At 41.9% G+C, this 17785-nt stretch overlaps 1 protein-coding gene across 10 annotated transcripts in view; it reads left to right on the forward strand.

Annotated features, from left to right (window-relative positions):
• Nucleotides 1–17785, forward strand: part of afdna (afadin, adherens junction formation factor a) — a 314437-nt gene that overhangs the window by 151294 nt on the left and 145358 nt on the right. For all 10 annotated transcript variants that reach the window (XM_085982002.1, XM_085982003.1, XM_085982006.1 and 7 more), the window contains 2 exons: nucleotides 2584–2665; nucleotides 16629–16744. In XM_085982002.1, coding sequence (XP_085838128.1) covers nucleotides 2584–2665; nucleotides 16629–16744 — 198 coding nt within the window. The remainder of the gene's footprint in view (nucleotides 1–2583; nucleotides 2666–16628; nucleotides 16745–17785) is intronic.

The raw sequence follows: 17785 nt of genomic DNA on the forward strand, positions 1-17785 counted from the left end.
TTTACCTTGTATTGTATATAGTGCACCGCCCCCTTTCTCCCCATTGGGTGTGTCGGCTCCGCCCATACCTGGCCCTACTTAAGACAAGCCCAGGCTTGTCTTGCAGCAGAACAGCAGAAAGCTAGGTGAAGACACAGGCATCTTTCTTTGCTAATAAAAGCCTTGCTTTATCCAGTTAACTTTGAGCCTTGAAGTTATTGAGGCGCATCATTTACTAAAAAGGTTTTTGTGATGCTGTGTTAGCATTTCATATTATCTAAATGCCATTAAGAAAATCACAGGATGCAAATAGAATGGCAAGTCTTGTAAGAAGTATTGCACAGCTGTGACCTGACATTCTCCTTGCACCATATAAATGGCATGTTCTTTTTGAATGTTGAATATTTTGCTCCATTATCACAACTATGCATCTATTTACAAAGGTAGTTTGTTGCCTTTAAGCTTCTCTTTCCAAGTTTTTAAATTAAAGGAGATATTTTCTTCTGGTAGATCATGTCTTTTGGCTGCAAACAGTACTCAAAATGCCAACCAGTCTTCTCAGTCCTCAATTGAAATTTGAAGTGTTTATCCTGCATCTCTGAAACATGATATGAGCATGTAAAAGGCTGCCTGGCCTGACTGAGTCTATTGATTATGGAGAGAAGTTGGTCTGCTTGTCCTATAGGCAGCCCCATCAAGTTCATCCCTTGCCACAGTTCCAGTGGCAAGCTGGGCCTTCCTCAAAAGATTTTGCACCCTCTGATTTTGGACCTGAAGCAATTTGGAAGAAATCTCCTTTAAAATCAACCTAGTGAAGTACCTTTAGACCCAGATTGTCCTCTGAAAAGAGAGTTGGCGTTCAACAGATCTGAATATATATGGCCATAGGTGTCTTTGAATAAAACAATAAAGCAGCAATGGCTGTTAATTTTTCTTGCATTAAATGCACGCCCCGTACACAACATAATATTTAGATTTCAATCCAACTAGGTGCAGGACAATAAATGCCCCATGAAGGTAATGACTTGGAATTAGTTAGTTTTTTTTTTATTCCTTCGAACTTTGAATTGATGTCCACTGTGACCCCATGAATATTTTTTTTCCAAGATTAGAATTCCTGACCACTGGAATTGCTCAAACCACGCATGAGAAAGCTCATCTTATATTGGATACCACAGACAAAATTTAGTCAGGTTTTGTGGCAGTGAATGTGCACATTTAGATTTTCTCTTACAAGACCTGATTGGCATGAACCTGTTCTTACGGCATTTTCATCACATGGCATCATCTGATGTTTATTATCCTCTCCTCATTCTGTTGCCCCTGGCAGGAGAGAAATTAGTTTCTTAATGTGACTCACTTAAGCTAGACCTGCTTCAAATCTTTTCATTTACGCAGTGGCTTTTCTCCTTAAAGCAGCCCCAAATGTTTGGTTCTGAAACCCGAAGTTACAACTTCCCTCTAATATTGCTGGCACTCATTATCTACAGTAGCACTAACCAATCAATGTATCCTGCAGCCGATAGCAACCTAAACTCAAAGTACATCATGTTGCAGCCCTCCACAGGACATGGCTCTTGAAGACCTGAACCTGATTGAAACATTGGCTTCCCAGTTCCCTGTCCTCCTCCTTTCTCTTCCCCCACCCCCAATTGTGATTTCCCGCCATGAACACCATAAACCAAGCACTTAACCCCCATTCCCCTTTTGTTTCCCTGGAGACTCATCAGCAGGGAGGACACTACTCTTTCCCAGTTGGTACTTTATTTGGAAATGAGAATTTGTTAACTGGGCTGCTCAGAGCAGCTGTGTTTCTCACTAATCTAGTCCAGAGTTTTGCTATTCATTGCATGCTGTACATGTATCATGCATGGTGACATAACAAATGTGATACATATGTAGCCCAGGCCAGATTTTCAGCTCAAATGGCAGATAAATTACAAGAAGAATTTGGGCTTTTTGTTGCAAAAATTGGGAGCAAATCAAGTCCCCTCCCACCCTGACTGCCAACCTGGAAAAAATCTGGGAATTTATCATGGAAATTGGCAACAAAAAAAACAGCTTTTAAGGACAGCAACATAAACTGTATCTTCCCATTACGACTGGTGCACTTGATGCCTGGACTGCTGCATTATGTCTTCTGCACTGTATGAATGGTTCTCAAATCTAAACATTAGAATGCACTGTAATAACGAGATGTTTGAAGACCACAAAGGTTATTGCAAATAGCTAGAAACAGCCCAGAAATACCTAAAAACTTGCTATATGTTGCATAGAATTTACAGCACAGAAACAGGCCAATTGGTCAATGTCGACATTTATGTTACATACGAGCCTCTTCCCACCCCTCTTCATTGATCTTTTTGATTTTCTTTACAGTTTTAATGTTGACAAACTACTGAATAATAAAGCATGTCTCTAACAGATTTAAGAAATGGGAAACATTTTGTAAACCTATATAGTTCTGCGGTTTATTATTTCTCAATCTTTTAGTTGTGATTTGTCGGGAATAAATTTCAATGTAGTGTATTTGAAAAAATGTTGCAATAGATTGTTTTTGTATAAACATCCTTCAAATTTAACATTCTCAATTGTGATTTACAGGCAAGGATCCCGAAGTGTCCAAGAAACTACATTTGATCTCGATGGAGACATTCACAGTGGTGTAGCGTTGCCTACAAGCAAGGTATTTTCTCTCATCTTTTTAGGTATTGTAGGTAATCGAGTGCAATTAAATTGTACTGTTGTGGTGAAAGTAAATAATGAACAAAATACTTAACCATTTGTTCATGAAAATGTTCTGTAAGTGATAACCATTCTATATATTCTAAGCTGGGTGCCAAGCTAGCTTTAACCTCTGGTTGCAGTGATGGGAGTTTAACTTGAAGATTTTTTTTTGGCTTGTGTAGTCTACATAGGATTAATTAATGACCTCATAGTGAAGGTGCCCCTAGGTAGCAGTGATCATAATATGATTGAATTTTACATTCAGTTTGAGAGAGAGAAGAGTGGGTCCAAGACTAGTATTTTAAACTTAAATAAGGGCAATTATGAGGGCGTGAAAGCAGAGCTAGCTAAAGTGAACTGGCAAATTAGGTTAAGGGATAGGTCAATAGAGTTGCAGTGGCAGACATTTAAGGGGATATTTCAAAATACACAATATATACATTCCAACAAGAAAGAAAAATTCCAAGGGGAGGACCCACCATCCGTGGTTAACTAAAAAAGTTAAAGATAGTATTAAACTTAAAGAAAAAGCATATAATTGCGCAAAGATGGGTGGCAGGTCAGAAGATTGGACAGAATATAAAAAACAGCAAAGAATGACTAAAAGATTAATAAGGAGAGAAAAATTAGAGTATGAGAGAAAGCTAGCTAGAAATATAAAAACAGTAAGAGTTTCTATCGGTATTTAAAGAGTTAACGAAGTGAGCGTTGGTCCTATAAAAAGTGAGTCTGGGGAATTAATAATGGAAAATAAGAAGATGGCAGTTGAATTGAACAGGTATTTTGCATCGGTCTTCACTATAGAGGATACAAGTAACATCCCAGAAATAGCTGTAAATCAGAAAATGGAAGGGAGGGAGGAACTCAAGAAAATTATAATCACCAGGGAAGTGGTACTGACCAAATTGTTGGAGCTGCGGGCTGACAAGTCCCCAGGTCCTGATGGACTTCATCCTAGGGTCTTAAAAGAAGTGGCTAGTGAGATAGTTGATACGTTGGTTTTAATTTTGCAAAATTCCTTAGATTTGGGGAAGGTTCCATTAGCTTGGAAAATAGCGAATGTAACTCCTTTATTGAAAAAAGGAGGGAGACACAAAGAAAGCAGTAAACTACAGGCCAGTTAGCTTAACGTCTGTCATAGGGAAGATGTTAGAAGCTATTATTAAAGACGTTATAGCAGGGCACTTAGAAAAGTTCAAAGTAATCAGGCAGAGTCAACATGGTTTTGTGCAAGGGAAATAATGTTTAACTAATTTATTGGAGTTTTTTGAGGAAGTAACATGTGCTGTGGATAAAGGGGAACCGGTGGATGTACTGTACTTAGATTTCCAGAAGGCATTTGATAAGGTTATTGCGGAAAATAGAAGCTCATGGTGTAGGGGTAACATATTGGCATGGATAGAAGATTGGCTAGCTAACAGGAAACAGAGTAGGCATAAATGAGTCATTTTCTGATTGGCAAGATGTAATGAGTGGTGTGCCACAGGGATCCGTGCTGGGGCCTCAACTTTTTACAATTTATATAAATGACTTGGATGAAGGGACTGAAGGTATGGTTGCTAAATTTGCTGATGACACAAAGATAGGTAGGAAAGTAAATTGTGAAGAGGACATAAGGAGGCTACAAAGGGATATCGATAGGTTGTGAGTGGGCAAAGGTCTGGCAAATGGAGTATAATGTGGGAAAATGTGAAGTTGTCCAGTTTGGCAGAAAGAATAAAGAAGCATATTATCTAAATGGTGAGAGATTGCAGAGCTCTGAGATGCAGAGGGATCTGGGTGTCCTAGTGCATGAATCGCAAAAGGTTACCATGCAAGTACAGCAAGTAATTAGGAAAGCTAATGGAATGTTCTTGTTTATTGCGAGGGGAATTGAATACAAAAGTAGGGAGGTTATGCTTCAGTTATACAGGGCATTGGTGAGACCACATCTGGAGTACTGTGTACAGTATTGGTCTCCTTTTTCAAGGAATGATGTAAATGCGTTGGAAGCAGTTCAGAGAAGGTTTACTAGACTAATACCTGAAATGGGCGGGTTGTCTTAGGAAAAGTTGGACAGGCTAGGCTTGTATCCGCTGGAGTTTAGAAGAGTAAGAGGTGACTTGATTGAAACACAAGATCCTGAGGGGTCTGGACAGGGTGGATGTGGAGAGGATGTTTCCTCTTGGAGAATCTAGAACTAGGGGTCACTGTTTAAAAATAAGGGGTCGCCCATTTAAAACCGAGATGAGATTTTTTCTCAGAGGGTCGTGAGTCTTTGGAACTCTCTCTTCCTCAGAGGGCGGTGGAAGCAGAGTCTGAATATTTTTAAGGCAGAGGTAGATAGATTCTTGGTAAGCAAGGGGGTGAAAAGTTATCGGGGTAGGCAGGAACCTGGAGTAATCGGATCAGCCATGATCTTATTGAATGGTGGAGCAGGCTCGAAGGGCCGAGTGGCCTACTCCTGCTCCTAATTCGTATGTACATAGATTATGTTTAGCTTTCATTCTTGTCCTGTTTTAATCTGTCTTTCTGTGCTCGTTTCTCCTTTTTTACCTTTTTCTTTCACTACTTCCCACAAAGGAGCAGGCATTGAGAGGTGGTAAACATCAAATGCTGTTGGAGAACTAGGGGAAGGTTAGGAGTAAAGCAGCAACTGAGGCAGCTAGCTGGACTGAGACCAAACGACAACACAATCAAATAATGACGGTGGGAAGATGCAAAAATACTTTGAGATGGGTGTCAAAGGTGGAAAACGGAATGGTAAAATAAAATAGTGACTACATCCACATTTGTTCAGGGAGGTTGTTCCATAAAGTATACAAAATGGGGAACTTCTTGGAAAAAGCCCATCTGGTTTCAGTTGAGCCATAAGCCATTTTTATCTGCAGTTGCTTTCAGAGTGAAGCATAATTTTAGATGTGTTAAAACATGAACTCTATTACCTACCACCTCCTGAAAGTGGGAGGTTAAAGCTGATAAATGTTGGTGACGCAATATTATGAGGGTTCCGTTCATAGAAACATAGAAACATAGAAGATAGGAGCAGGAGTAGGCCATTCGGCCCTTCGAGCCTGCTCCGCCATTCAACGAGATCATGGCTGATCATCCAAACCCTAGCACCCGGTCCCTACACCGTTCTGTCATGACAAAAGAAAAAGTAATCTTTCAGAGGCTTAAAAGGACTGCTTGGAAAACCTTTCTACTCTGGTACCTGGATCTGAACATGGGAGAGGGGTGATTTTCCACTGCCTAATGAGGCTCCTTTTTATTAACTTATTTTGGTGATTCTCAAGCCATGTGAGTCCACAATTCATAATTGTCGATAATTTTACATTAATTTGATTAGTTTTACTAAGGGTTATAAGGATAGATGTTGAAAATGGAGAAATCAAACTTGAGTAGGGGATGCTTTTGAGCTTGTTTGTAATGACCCCTCGTCAGATTTCTTTTGAACATAATTTGTCTTGAGTTTCAGCTGGATCTATGTGAATCCTGGCAGCAACAACTGTGTTCAGGCTGTTGTGGGCTCCCATATGATGCACCAAGTCCAGAACAAGCATCGAATGAGTCTCCAATTTTATCCTTTGCCCCTTCCAAAAAGGGAAAAAATCCATATGATTGGATGAATGGAGTAACTGGTTGTGTCCAAGGCATTCTGCAAATATCTGAAATGTCCACTTCATCATTTAATCATCTACACAAAATCTTCCTTCAGTGACTTCTGTTTCTCCCTCTATTGGGCATAATTCCCCAGCTAATGTGAATAATATGCTATCCACTTCTAACCAAGTTTAAACAATACATTGTTACTAGCCGAAGGTATAGCATTTCACTTATTTTTCAGGATCTCTAGTACAGTCATTTATCTATCATCCAAACAGATATTCTATACTTTAATGGTGGGTATTCTCTAAGCTATAGAAGCCATTATGTAAAGCTTCAGCCAGCAAAGACTAAAAGCAACCCTTTGCATGAACATGAAGATGCTACATGCGCTGCTTGGTGGCTGTCTTATAGGACAGAGAGCTCCTATTGCATAGAGGAGACTTTGTCTAGATTCAGAAGTAGCAAACCAGGAGAACTGAAAAATCTCAGTTTTGTCTGCTACATCTTTCCAGCCTGATGGGGTTTCTTCAGAAGGGGGCAGGGTAGTGCTGCTGAAAGGGTCTCGCTCCAAATGTTTCCTGCAATCCACCCTGATTTCTTTTATTCATTCCTGGGATGTGGGCGTCGCTGGCAAGGCCAGCATGTACTGCCCATCCCTAATTGCCCTTGAGGTGGTGGTGAGCCACCGCCTTGAACTGCTGCAGTCCATGCGGTGAAGGTACTCCCACATCGACATCCCGGGGATCACCATTGACCAGAAACTTAACTAGACCAGCCACAAGAGCAGGTCAGAGGCTGGGTATTCTGTGGCGAGTGTCTCACCTCCTGACTCCCCAAAGCCTTTCCACCATCTACAAGGCACAAGTCAGGAGTGTGATGAAATACTCTCCACTTGCCTGGATGAGTGCAGCTCCAACAACACACAAGAAGCTCGACACCTGTTCTACCTACAGAACAGATTTGCAAGTCCTGATGGCTTTTGTTTCTTTTGGTACAAACCCTTCAAGGTAAATCAGTTCTGAAACAGTAGGTGGTTGAAAGGTGGAAGAGAAAGAGATCGAGGAGGGCATTTGTGATACATAACCAAATAGTGAGTCACTAGCAATCTTAGAGTATTCAGTTTCTTGGTGAAGGTGTATTATGGAAGAACTGATGTGCACACCAATATGGCAAGTTCCTAGTCTCGGCAGTGCTGTCTGACAACTAAACTTGCCAGCACCTCAGACAGAACATTTGTACATCTCCAAGTCATCATCTATGGAGAGACATTGGAAGAGATTAAGTAACCGGTCATGTGAAATGTGGTAGTTTATGTATTTCCACATTGTCATTTTAAAATGTTTGAGCCTACTATAAATCACAGAATCACAGAAATCACAGAAACCCCACAGTGCAGATAGAGGCCATTTCGGCCCATCGAGCCTGCACCGACACATGTCCCACCCAATCCCCATAACCCCTACACCAACACCAACACATATCCCACCCTATCCCCATAACCCCACGTATTTAATCCCCCCTAACACTAAGGGTCAATTTATCATAGCCAATCAACCTAACCCGCACATCTTTGGACTGTGGGAGGAAACCAGAGCACCCGGAGGAAACCCACGCAAACACGGGGAGAATGTCTGTGTGGAGTTTGCACAGTCACCCAAGGCCGGATTCGAACCCGGGTCCCTGGTGCTGTGAGGCAACAGTGCTAACCACTATGCCACCGTGCTGTTATACAGTATTTATTTACTTTTGGTACTATTTACATGATGCATGTTTTCTGTATGTTAAACAAATAAGATTAGACATAACAATAAGTAGGAGCAGGAGTAGGCCATACAGCCCCTCGGGCCTGCTCTGCCATTCAATAGGATCATGGCTGATCCGAACCAAGACTCACTTCCCTGCCCTCTCCCCGTAACCCCTAATTCCCTTATCTGCTGGGAAACTGTCTATCTCCGTTTTAAATTTATTTAATGTTGCAGCTTCCACAGTTCTCTGGGGTAGCAAATTCCATAGGTTTACTACCCTCTGAGTGAAGAAGTTTCTCCTCATCTCAGTTTTGAAAGGGCAGCCCCTTATTCTAAGATTATGCCCCCTAGTTCTAGTCTCGCCCATCAGTGGAAACATCCTCACCGAATCCACCCGATCAAGCCCCCTCACAATCTTATGTTTCGATAAGATCGCCTCTCATTCTTCTGAACTCCAATGAATAGAGGCCCAACCTACTCAACCTTTCCTCATACGTCAACCCCCTCATCTCTGGAATCAACTGAGTGAACCTTCTCTGAACCGTCTCGAGAGCAAGTATATCTTTTCTTAAATGTGGAAACCAAAACTGCACGCAGTATTCCAGGTGTGGCCTCACCAATACCCTGTATAACTGCAGCAAGACTTCCCTGTTTTTATACTCCATCCCCCTTGCAACAAAAGCCAAGATTCCATTGGCCTTCCTGATCACCTGCTGCACCCGCATACTAACTTTTTGTGTTTCATGCACCAGGACCCCCAGATCCCTTTGTACTGTAGCACTTTGCAGTTTTTCTCCATTTAGATAATAACTTGCTCTTTGATTTTTTTCTGCCAAAGTGCATAACCTCACACTTTCCAGTATTATATTCCATCTGCCAAGTCTCTGCCCACTCACTTAGCCTGTCTGTCTTTTTGCAGGTTTTTAATGTCCTCCTCACTCACTGCTTTCTCTCCCATCTTTGTATCGTCGGCAAACTTGGATATGTTGCACTCGGTCCCTTCCTCCAAATCGTTTACGTAGATTGTGAAGAGTTGGGGTCCCAGCAGGAACACCACTAGTTACTGATTGCCAGCCTGAGAACGAACCATTTATCCCAACTCTTTGTTTTCTGTTAGATAGCCAATCTTCCACCCATGCCAGTATATTACCCCCAATCCTGTGATTTTTTTTATCTTGATCAGTAATCTTTTGTGTGGCACCTTGTCAAATGTCTTTTGGAAGTCCAAATACACCACATCCACTGGTTCTCCCTTATCCACCCTGTATGTTATGTCCTCAAAGAATTCGAGCAAATTTGTCAAACATGACTTCCCCCTTCACAAAACCATGCTGACGCTGTCCTATTAAATTATGTTTATCCAAATACCCTGTTACTGTTTCCTTAATAATGGACTCCAACATTTTACCAACCACAGATGTTAGGCTAACTGGTCTATAGTTTCCAGCCTTTTGTCTGCTTCCCTTCATAAATAAGGGTGTTAAATTAGCAGTTTTCCAATCTGCCGGGACCTTTCCTGAGTCCAGGGAGTTTTGGAAAATAATCACCAATGCATCCACAATCCCTACCGCTACTTCTCTCGACCCTAGGATGTAAGCCATCAGGTCCGGGGGATTTATCTGCCTTAAGTCCCATTATTTTACCGAGTACCATCTCCTTAGTAATTTTAATCGTGTTCAGCCCCCCCCCCCCCCCCCCCCCCCATTGCCCCCTGTTTGTCCAGTGTTGGGATATTTTTAGTGTCCTCTACTGTAAAGACTGATACAAAATATTGGTTCAGCGTTTTTGCCATCTCCATGTTCCCCACCACTAATTTCCCGGTCTCATCCTCTAAGGGACCAACGTTCACTTTAGCCACCCTTTTTCTTTTTATATAACTGTAGAAACTTTTGCTATCCGTTTTTATATTTTTTGCTAGTTTACTTTCATAATCTATCTTCCCTTAATTAATCTTTTAGTTATTCTTTGCTGGCTTAAATGCTTCCCAATCTTCCATCCTCCCACTAGATTTGGCTACTTTATATGCCCTTGTTTTCAGTTGGATATTATCCTTTATTACTTTACTAAGCCACGGATGGCTATCTTTTCTTTTACTCCCCTTTTTCCTCAGTGGAATATATTTATCTTGAAAGTTGTGAAATATCTTCTTGCATGTAGACCACTGCTCTTGTACCGTCCTACACTTTAATCTATTTTCCCAGTCCACTTTAGTCAATTCTACTCTCTCACCTTCATAGTACTGAGCTTAAATAAAGGAGACTATCAAGTGTTCCCCAGTCTTATCAAGTGTTCATCTGTGAGACAGCTTAGAGTAACTGCTCCAAAACACAAGTTTTATGTACACCCTTTTAAGAAGAGTAGCCATTGAAGTGGGAATTCCAGATTCACTGCGTTTGGTGTCATCGTTGATCACGGATTGAGTTTTCTACCTCAGAAAAGTTGAAGCCCGTGGAATAAAAGGGACAGTGGCAGTATGGATACAAAATTGGCTAAGTGACAGGAAACAGTAGTGGTGAAGGGTTGTTTTTCGGACTGGAGGAAGGTATACAGTGGTGTTCCCCAGGGGTCAGTACTAGGACCACTGCTTTTCTTGATCTATATTAATGACTTAGACTTGGGTATATAGGGCGCAATTTCATAGTTTGCAGATGAGACAAAACTTGGAAGTGTTGTGAACAATGAGTAGGATAGTGATAGACTTCAGGAGGACATGGACAGGCTGGTGGAATGGGTGGACACGTGACAGATGAAATTTAACGCAGAAAAGTGTGAAGTGATACATTTTGGTAGGAAGAATGCGGAGAGGCAGTATAAGCTAAAGGGTACAATTCTAAAAGGGGTGCAGGAACAGAGACACCTAGGGGTATATGTGCACAAATCATTGAAGGTGGAAGGGCAGGTTGAGAAAGCAGTTCAAAAAGCATACAGGATCCTGGGCTTTATAAGTAGAGGCATAGAGTACAAAAGCAAGGAAGTTATGATGAGCCTTCAGAAAACACTGGTTCGGCCTCAACTGGAGTATTGTGTCCAATTCTGGGCACTGCACTTTAGGAAGGATGTGAAGGCCTTGGAGAGGGTGCAGAAAATACTTACACGAATGGTTCCAGGGATGAGGATAGACTGGCGAAGCTGGGGTTGTTCTCCTTAGAGCAGAGAAGGTTGAGAGGAGATTTGATAGAGGTATTCAAAATCATGATGGGTCTAGACAGAGGGAAACTGTCCCATTGGCAGATAGACCGAGAACCAGAGGACACAGATTTAAGGTGACTGGCAGAAGAACCAAAGGCGACATGAGGAAAAACTTTTTTACGCGGCAAGTGGTTATGACCTGGAATGCACTGCCTGAAAGGATGGTGGAGGCCGATTCAGTCATGGCTTTCAAAAGGGAATTGGATAAATACCTGAAGGAAAAAAATTTGCAGGGCTACAGGGGAATGGGACTAGCTGAAGTGCTCTTAGAGAGCCGGCATGGGCTCGACAGACCGAATGGCTGCCTCCTGTGCTGTAACCATTCTATGATTCTATTCTGATATCTACTCTATCATTAAGACTGCCCATTTCCACCTTCGTAATATCGCCTGTCTCCGCCCTTACCTCAACTTATCTGCTGCTGAAACCATCATCCGTGCCTTTATGGCTGACCTCCCTAGTTCTACCCTCCATAAACTTGAGGTCATCCAAAACTCTGCCGCCCGTGTGCTAACTCGCACCATCCCGCTCAACCATCTTCCCTGTGCTTGCTGACCTACATATAAGAGCAGGGAGGTTATGATGGAGCTGTACAAAATTTTAGTTAGGCCACAGCTGGAATACTGTGTGCAGTTCTGGTCACCACACTATAGGAGGGATGTGATTGCATTGGAGAGGGTGCAGAGGAGATTCACCAGGATGTTACCGATGCTGGAGCGCTTCAGCTATGAAGAGAGACTGGACAGGCTGGGGTTGTTTTCCTTAGAACAAAGAAGGCTGAGGGGGGACCTGATTGAGGTGTACAAAATTATGAGGGGCATAGATAGGGTAGATAGAAAGGAACTTTTCCCCTTAGTAGTGGGGTCGATAACCAGGGGGCATAGTTTCAAGGTAAGGGGCAGGAGGTTTAGAGGATATTTGAGGAAAAACTTTTTCACCCAGAGGGTGGTTGGAATCTGGAACTCACTGCTTGAAAGGGTGGTAGAGGCAGGAACCCTCTCAACATTCAAGAAGCATTTAGATGAGCACTTGAAACGTCATAGCATACAAGGCTACTGACCAAGTGCTGGAAAATGGGATTAGAATAGATGGGGCTTGATGGGCCGAAGGGCCCCTTTCTGTGCTGTATAACTCTGACTCTATGGCTCCCAGTTAAGCAATGCCTCGATTTTAAAATTCTCCTCTTTGTTTTCAAATCCTTCCATGACCTCGCCCCTCCTTATCTCTAACCTCTTCCAGCCCTATAATCCCCCTAGACCTCTGCGCGCTGCCTAGTCTGGCCTTTTGAACATCCCCGATTTTAAATGCTCCATCATTGGTGGACGTGTCTTCAGATGCCTAGGTTCTAAGCTCTGGAATTCCCTCCCTAAAAATCTCTGCCTCCTTCTCTTTCCTCCTTTAAGACGCACCTTAAAACCTACCTCTTCAACCAAGTTTTTGGTCATCTGCCCTAACATCTCTTTATGGCTCGGTGTCAAATTTTCTTTTTTTCTTAACATTCCTGTGAAGCACCTTGGAACGTCTTATGTTAAAGGTGCTATATGAATATAAGTTGTTATTTCTGAAGCTAAGAAGTCAGTACAGGATGTGACTGAGGGTGAAGTTGAGAGATCTGGAGGTTTTAGTGGATTTGATGCTGAGCGTGTCCAACAACTATGGAACACCAATTAGCAAAGAAAATAGAATGCTGATTATAGCCAAAACAATAAAGTAGAAGTCAGAAGAACTCTTACTTAAAATGTATTGTGCTTTGGTCAGATCACGCCTTGAGTACTTTGTCCACATCAGGTTACTTAGATGCAGGAAAGCACTCGGGCCCTGAACGCAGAAATGAATGAATGAACTTTCTTTTATATAGTGCCTTTCCCAATGCACTTGACAGCCAATTAGATACTTTTGAAGTGTAGTCACTGTTGTAATGTAGGGAAATGCAACAGCCAATTTTCCCACAGCAATATCCCACAACAACAATGAGATAAATGACCAGATAATCTATTTTTAGTGATGTTGGTTGAGGGATAAATATTGGCAAGGACACTGGGAGAACATAGGAACAGGAGTCGGCTATTCAGCTCCTCGAGCTTGTTGCGCCATTCCATAAGATCATGGCTGATCTGTATCTTAACTCCATCCACCTGCCTTGGCTCCATTTCCTTATACCCTTGTCTAGCAAAAGTCTATCTAGCATCTACTGCTTTTTGTGGGAGAATTCCACATTCTACCACCCTTTGCGTGAAGAAGTGTTTCCTAACTTCTATCCTGAATGACTTGGCTCTGATTTTAAGGTTGTCCCCTTGTCCTAGACTCCCCCACCAATGGAAAAAGTTTCTTTCTATCTACCCTATCAATTCCTTTCAAAATCTTAAAAATCTCAATCAAATCACCTCTTAACCTTCTATATTCCAGGGAATACAAGCCTAGTTTATGTAAAATCTCCTCATAATCGAACCCTTAAAGAGCCCTGGTAATATTCTGGTGCAGCTGCACTCCTCCCAAGGCAGTGTGGTGCCCAGAACTGTACATAGTACTCCAGATGTGGTCTAACCAGGGCTTTGTATAGCTGTAGCAAAACTTCTCCCCTTTATATTTTAGTCCTCTAGCCTAGTTATAAAGGGTAACATTCCCTCCCCCCTCGAGCCTTATCGAATGCCTTCTGGAAGTCCATATAAACTACATCCTTAGACATTCCCCTGTCTACTACTTCAGTTAATTCCTCAAAATCCAATTAGGTTCATTAGACATGACCTACCCTTTACAAATCGAAAATCAAAATACTGTGCATGCTGGAAATCTGAAATAAAAATAAGAAATGCTGGAAATACTCAGCAGGCCAAGCAGCATCTATGGAGAGAGAACAGAGTTGACGTTTCAGGTCGATGACCTTTTGTCAGAACAAAGCCATGTTGACTCAAATTTGTCTCGGTCACTCTGTTCTTAATTATAGATTCCAACAATTTCCCTACAGCAGATGTTAGAGTAACATGTCTCTAATGTCCTGGTTTCTCTGTCTCTCCTTTGTTTAAAAAGTGGAGTTACATTTGCAATTTTCCAATCTAAGGGGACAATTCCTGAATCGAGTGTGTTTTGGAAGATTGTGGCTGAAGCATCTGCGATTTCCTCACCTTCCTTTAAAACCCTTGGGGTGGAAACCATCAGGTCCTGGGGATTTGTCAGTCTTCAGTGTCATTATTTGTTCTAATTATTTTCTAATAGATCCCACCTGTGGTTGTCTTTGAATGCCCAAAAGCTAATGCATCCAACAGTGCAGCACTGCCTCTACTACACTGAAGTGCCAGCCTAAATTATGTACTCGAGGAGTGGGGCTTGAACCCCAAACTATCTGACTCCAAGGCGAGACTGCTGCCTCTGTGTCGAGGCGGAGACCTTAAAGAGCCACAAAGTTAATCCCTAGTATCAGAGTTATGAGGAGACATTAGAGAAATTTGGTCTTTTTAACCTTGATAGGAAGTGACCTTTATGGAAGCATGCAAGATAATAAATTATATGGGAAAGCTAGATTCAGAATATTTTTTCAAATGAAACTTGAAAATAGGACAAAAGGACACAGGTTAAAAGGTACATTTAGGGCTGTTGTACGAAAGCTCTTATTGACGGTGACAAACACATGGCATGGACTTCTGGGGAAGATACTGAAAGTGAAAACCCTGAAATCATTGAAGAAACACTTGGATCCTATGACTAGGGTGGTAGGAGCAGCTAAGGTGACCTTCCTTATCTGTGTTAATTTCTGATCTTGGGAAGTAGTTGGCCTCAATCTATTGGTGTTGACCTCGATTTCAGCTTTCAACACACTATTTCCAGCTGCTTTAGTATCAACCAAAAAACCTCCAGTGCCCCACTAAAGAGATCTTGAGATCCATATTCTTGGTGGATTGCAACTGTAGTTACCTTGCTTGTGTCTTGGGGCAAGAATTTTCTTCCTTCCCTCGCAGGGTATGGTTGTGTGGAATAGACTCTCATCTTTAAAAAGAAAGCTGATTTGTGAGTGTTAAAGAAAAGCTAATCATATGTATGGAATACGCTAAGCTGTTGTGTTTTGGGAATATACCAAATCGTAAAGTTAGATATAAAGTTAGACACTCTGGATTCTTGTTTTACATGGGAGGAAGGCAGGGAGAATTTTGTAGTATCGTTTGTTGGATCGGTTGCGTGAGCCACATTGGATATAATCTCTGAAAGAAACAAGGTGGTGCTTTTCTTCTATGTTCACATGGATATTCCAGCAATCAGTAATGACAATGTTACTTGTCTTTAGAAAAATCTCAATTGTAAATGCTTTCATGTCAAATGAAGGTGATTTGATCACTGATGTCAAAAGCATAATTGCACCTTCTGTTCAAAGTGTCAGTGCTGCTATCTCCTGTCACTGAGCTAAGAGTGTGGTTCAGACTGAGACCTTGGGTACTAAGTAGGGGAACGATCACCTAACCAAGGTGGCAGTGAAAATTTCTAAAATGATTGTTCCTGGGTGACTTCCTTTGTGGGGTGGCAATAATGGCCTGGAATTTGCAGTCAGTGGCGAAGGAACATCGCTTGCCCTTCACTATGCTGACAGCTGCCCACAGAGTTTTTGCGGGCATTTTGAGCAGAGATTTGCTCATCAGGCACATGATCCAGTGCAGCGCCCTCTGCAGAGGATCTGTGGCGTGTGTGAGCAGGACAAGGAACAGCGAGGCTCTTCAACCAATCAGATTGAAAAGTCCTCACTTGGACTCGCAGAGTCTAAACCAGGAATTATAAATTGGGTTTAAATCGTGTATGGAAAACAAAATAAAGATTGGGAAAGAAAGATGGGATTGAGAGAAGAGAGACATGACACATTTAAAAAAAAAAAAAAAAAAAAAAAACTTATTTTAAAAGAAATCTCCCAACACTAATTAAATTCTGAAGGAATGAGATTCCACACTTGTAAAACTAAATTTTTAGTGCTAGAGGGATTGTTCGGCTGTAATTATGACTTCTCACCATTAAAATTTGCCTACTCCTGAATGCATTAGCCCTAATTTTTTCTGGCATGTTTCGTGGGCAACTTATGGATAAGTTTTGCAACTTCACACCCTTGCATTGGTTTCAATGCCAAGTCTATCTGAGATACAATTATAGCGCAGCCTCTGGAGGAGCAGGGTAACTTGGACCGCAACTTCTGTATTTCTGTGTTTAACTGCGCATGTGAGGACTCCGGAAGTTGCTGTTCGACTTGCACCATAATAACGGTGAGCGCTGTTAGTCTCGGTTATTCTCAACATAAAACCCATCCTCTGTTGAGATTCTTTCAAAGATTTAGGAATGCCACACATAGAGTAGTGAACCCTGGCAATCTGCTAACCTGCATTTTTTCCCCTCCAAATCCTGACACTGCAAATGTCTTACTTTCCTTAGAGTTCAGATAGATTGGATAGTGAGCACACTACTTCAAGTTCCAGTTCAAGTGAACGTAATGTGGTCAAGCCAATTATCAGAGTGGAGCAACAAGACTACTACAAACAGGAGATCAGGCAAGGCACAACCTTTACAATCATTAGAATTTCTGTTTATTAGCTGTATTTTAAGACCTTGCAGAATTTCCAGTGGGCTAATTCAGCCTTGCATGGTTACTAAAATGTTGTTTATATTTATGCAATTTGATTCTGCTCACCACTCCACTTTGAAAATCCACCAAATAGCAAAAGCTAATGTACTCTATTGAATTAAATCTGGCACTGAAGAAAATTACTTTCGAATTTGACTGGTGTTAACTGTCTAGTTTGGATGTGGTCTCCTTTCTGACAGAACATGTAACCAATTGGAAACTTTGTGGCATGCTTGAGTGAAAATGTGGTGTGGGGGGTGGATTAGTCCAATCTCAGAATACAAAGACATCGTAGAATCTTCAGTGCTATATTTTGTCTATAGTACTTTACATATTACATTTTAAGCTCGTGCTTTATTTGACCATCTATTCTATATATATAAATCGGTCTTTCTGTCTGTCATCTCCTGTGCGTCTGGCGGGCTATGCGCTCGAAAGTTACAGGGCGTACCTACGCGCGCGCGTTACCTCCAAAGAAAACTTACGCTTCCGAGACGGTTTTAAGCTTATTTACGTTTCGGCTGGGCTAAAATCACGCCCGCGGTATCCCAAAAACCTTCAACGTTCCGCTCATTAGCATCTCATTATCCGCTCATTAGCGACAGAGTGACCTCGAGGTCGACCAATCGTACGGCGGCTTGCTGCCGCGTGCGGCCGGGCCAATCGTTGCATGTGTGGGCGGGCCTTATCGTTCTGAACCGAGGTGAGTCGCCGCCATCTTGATTCCAAACTTTTTCTTTTTCCCGCTTTCTGCGTCTTTAAAAAAAAAACGTTGCTTTTAAAACACATTGTTTAAAAAAAAAAAAAAAAAAAAATGATTTAGAAACGAATTAACTTATCTAATCTCATTAACTTTCCTACCTTTCCCCATTTTTCCAGGTAGGCCTTGAAGCCTCGGCTTCTCCTCCGCACCCACGCCCGAGCTAGGCACCTCCCGGCCCCACTCGAAGGCTGCAGGGGCCGGCCT

Source organism: Somniosus microcephalus, chromosome 3 (assembly GCF_052327205.1).
Source record: "Somniosus microcephalus isolate GS21.2 chromosome 3, FLI_Smic_1.0, whole genome shotgun sequence".
NCBI lineage: Eukaryota > Metazoa > Chordata > Chondrichthyes > Squaliformes > Somniosidae > Somniosus > Somniosus microcephalus.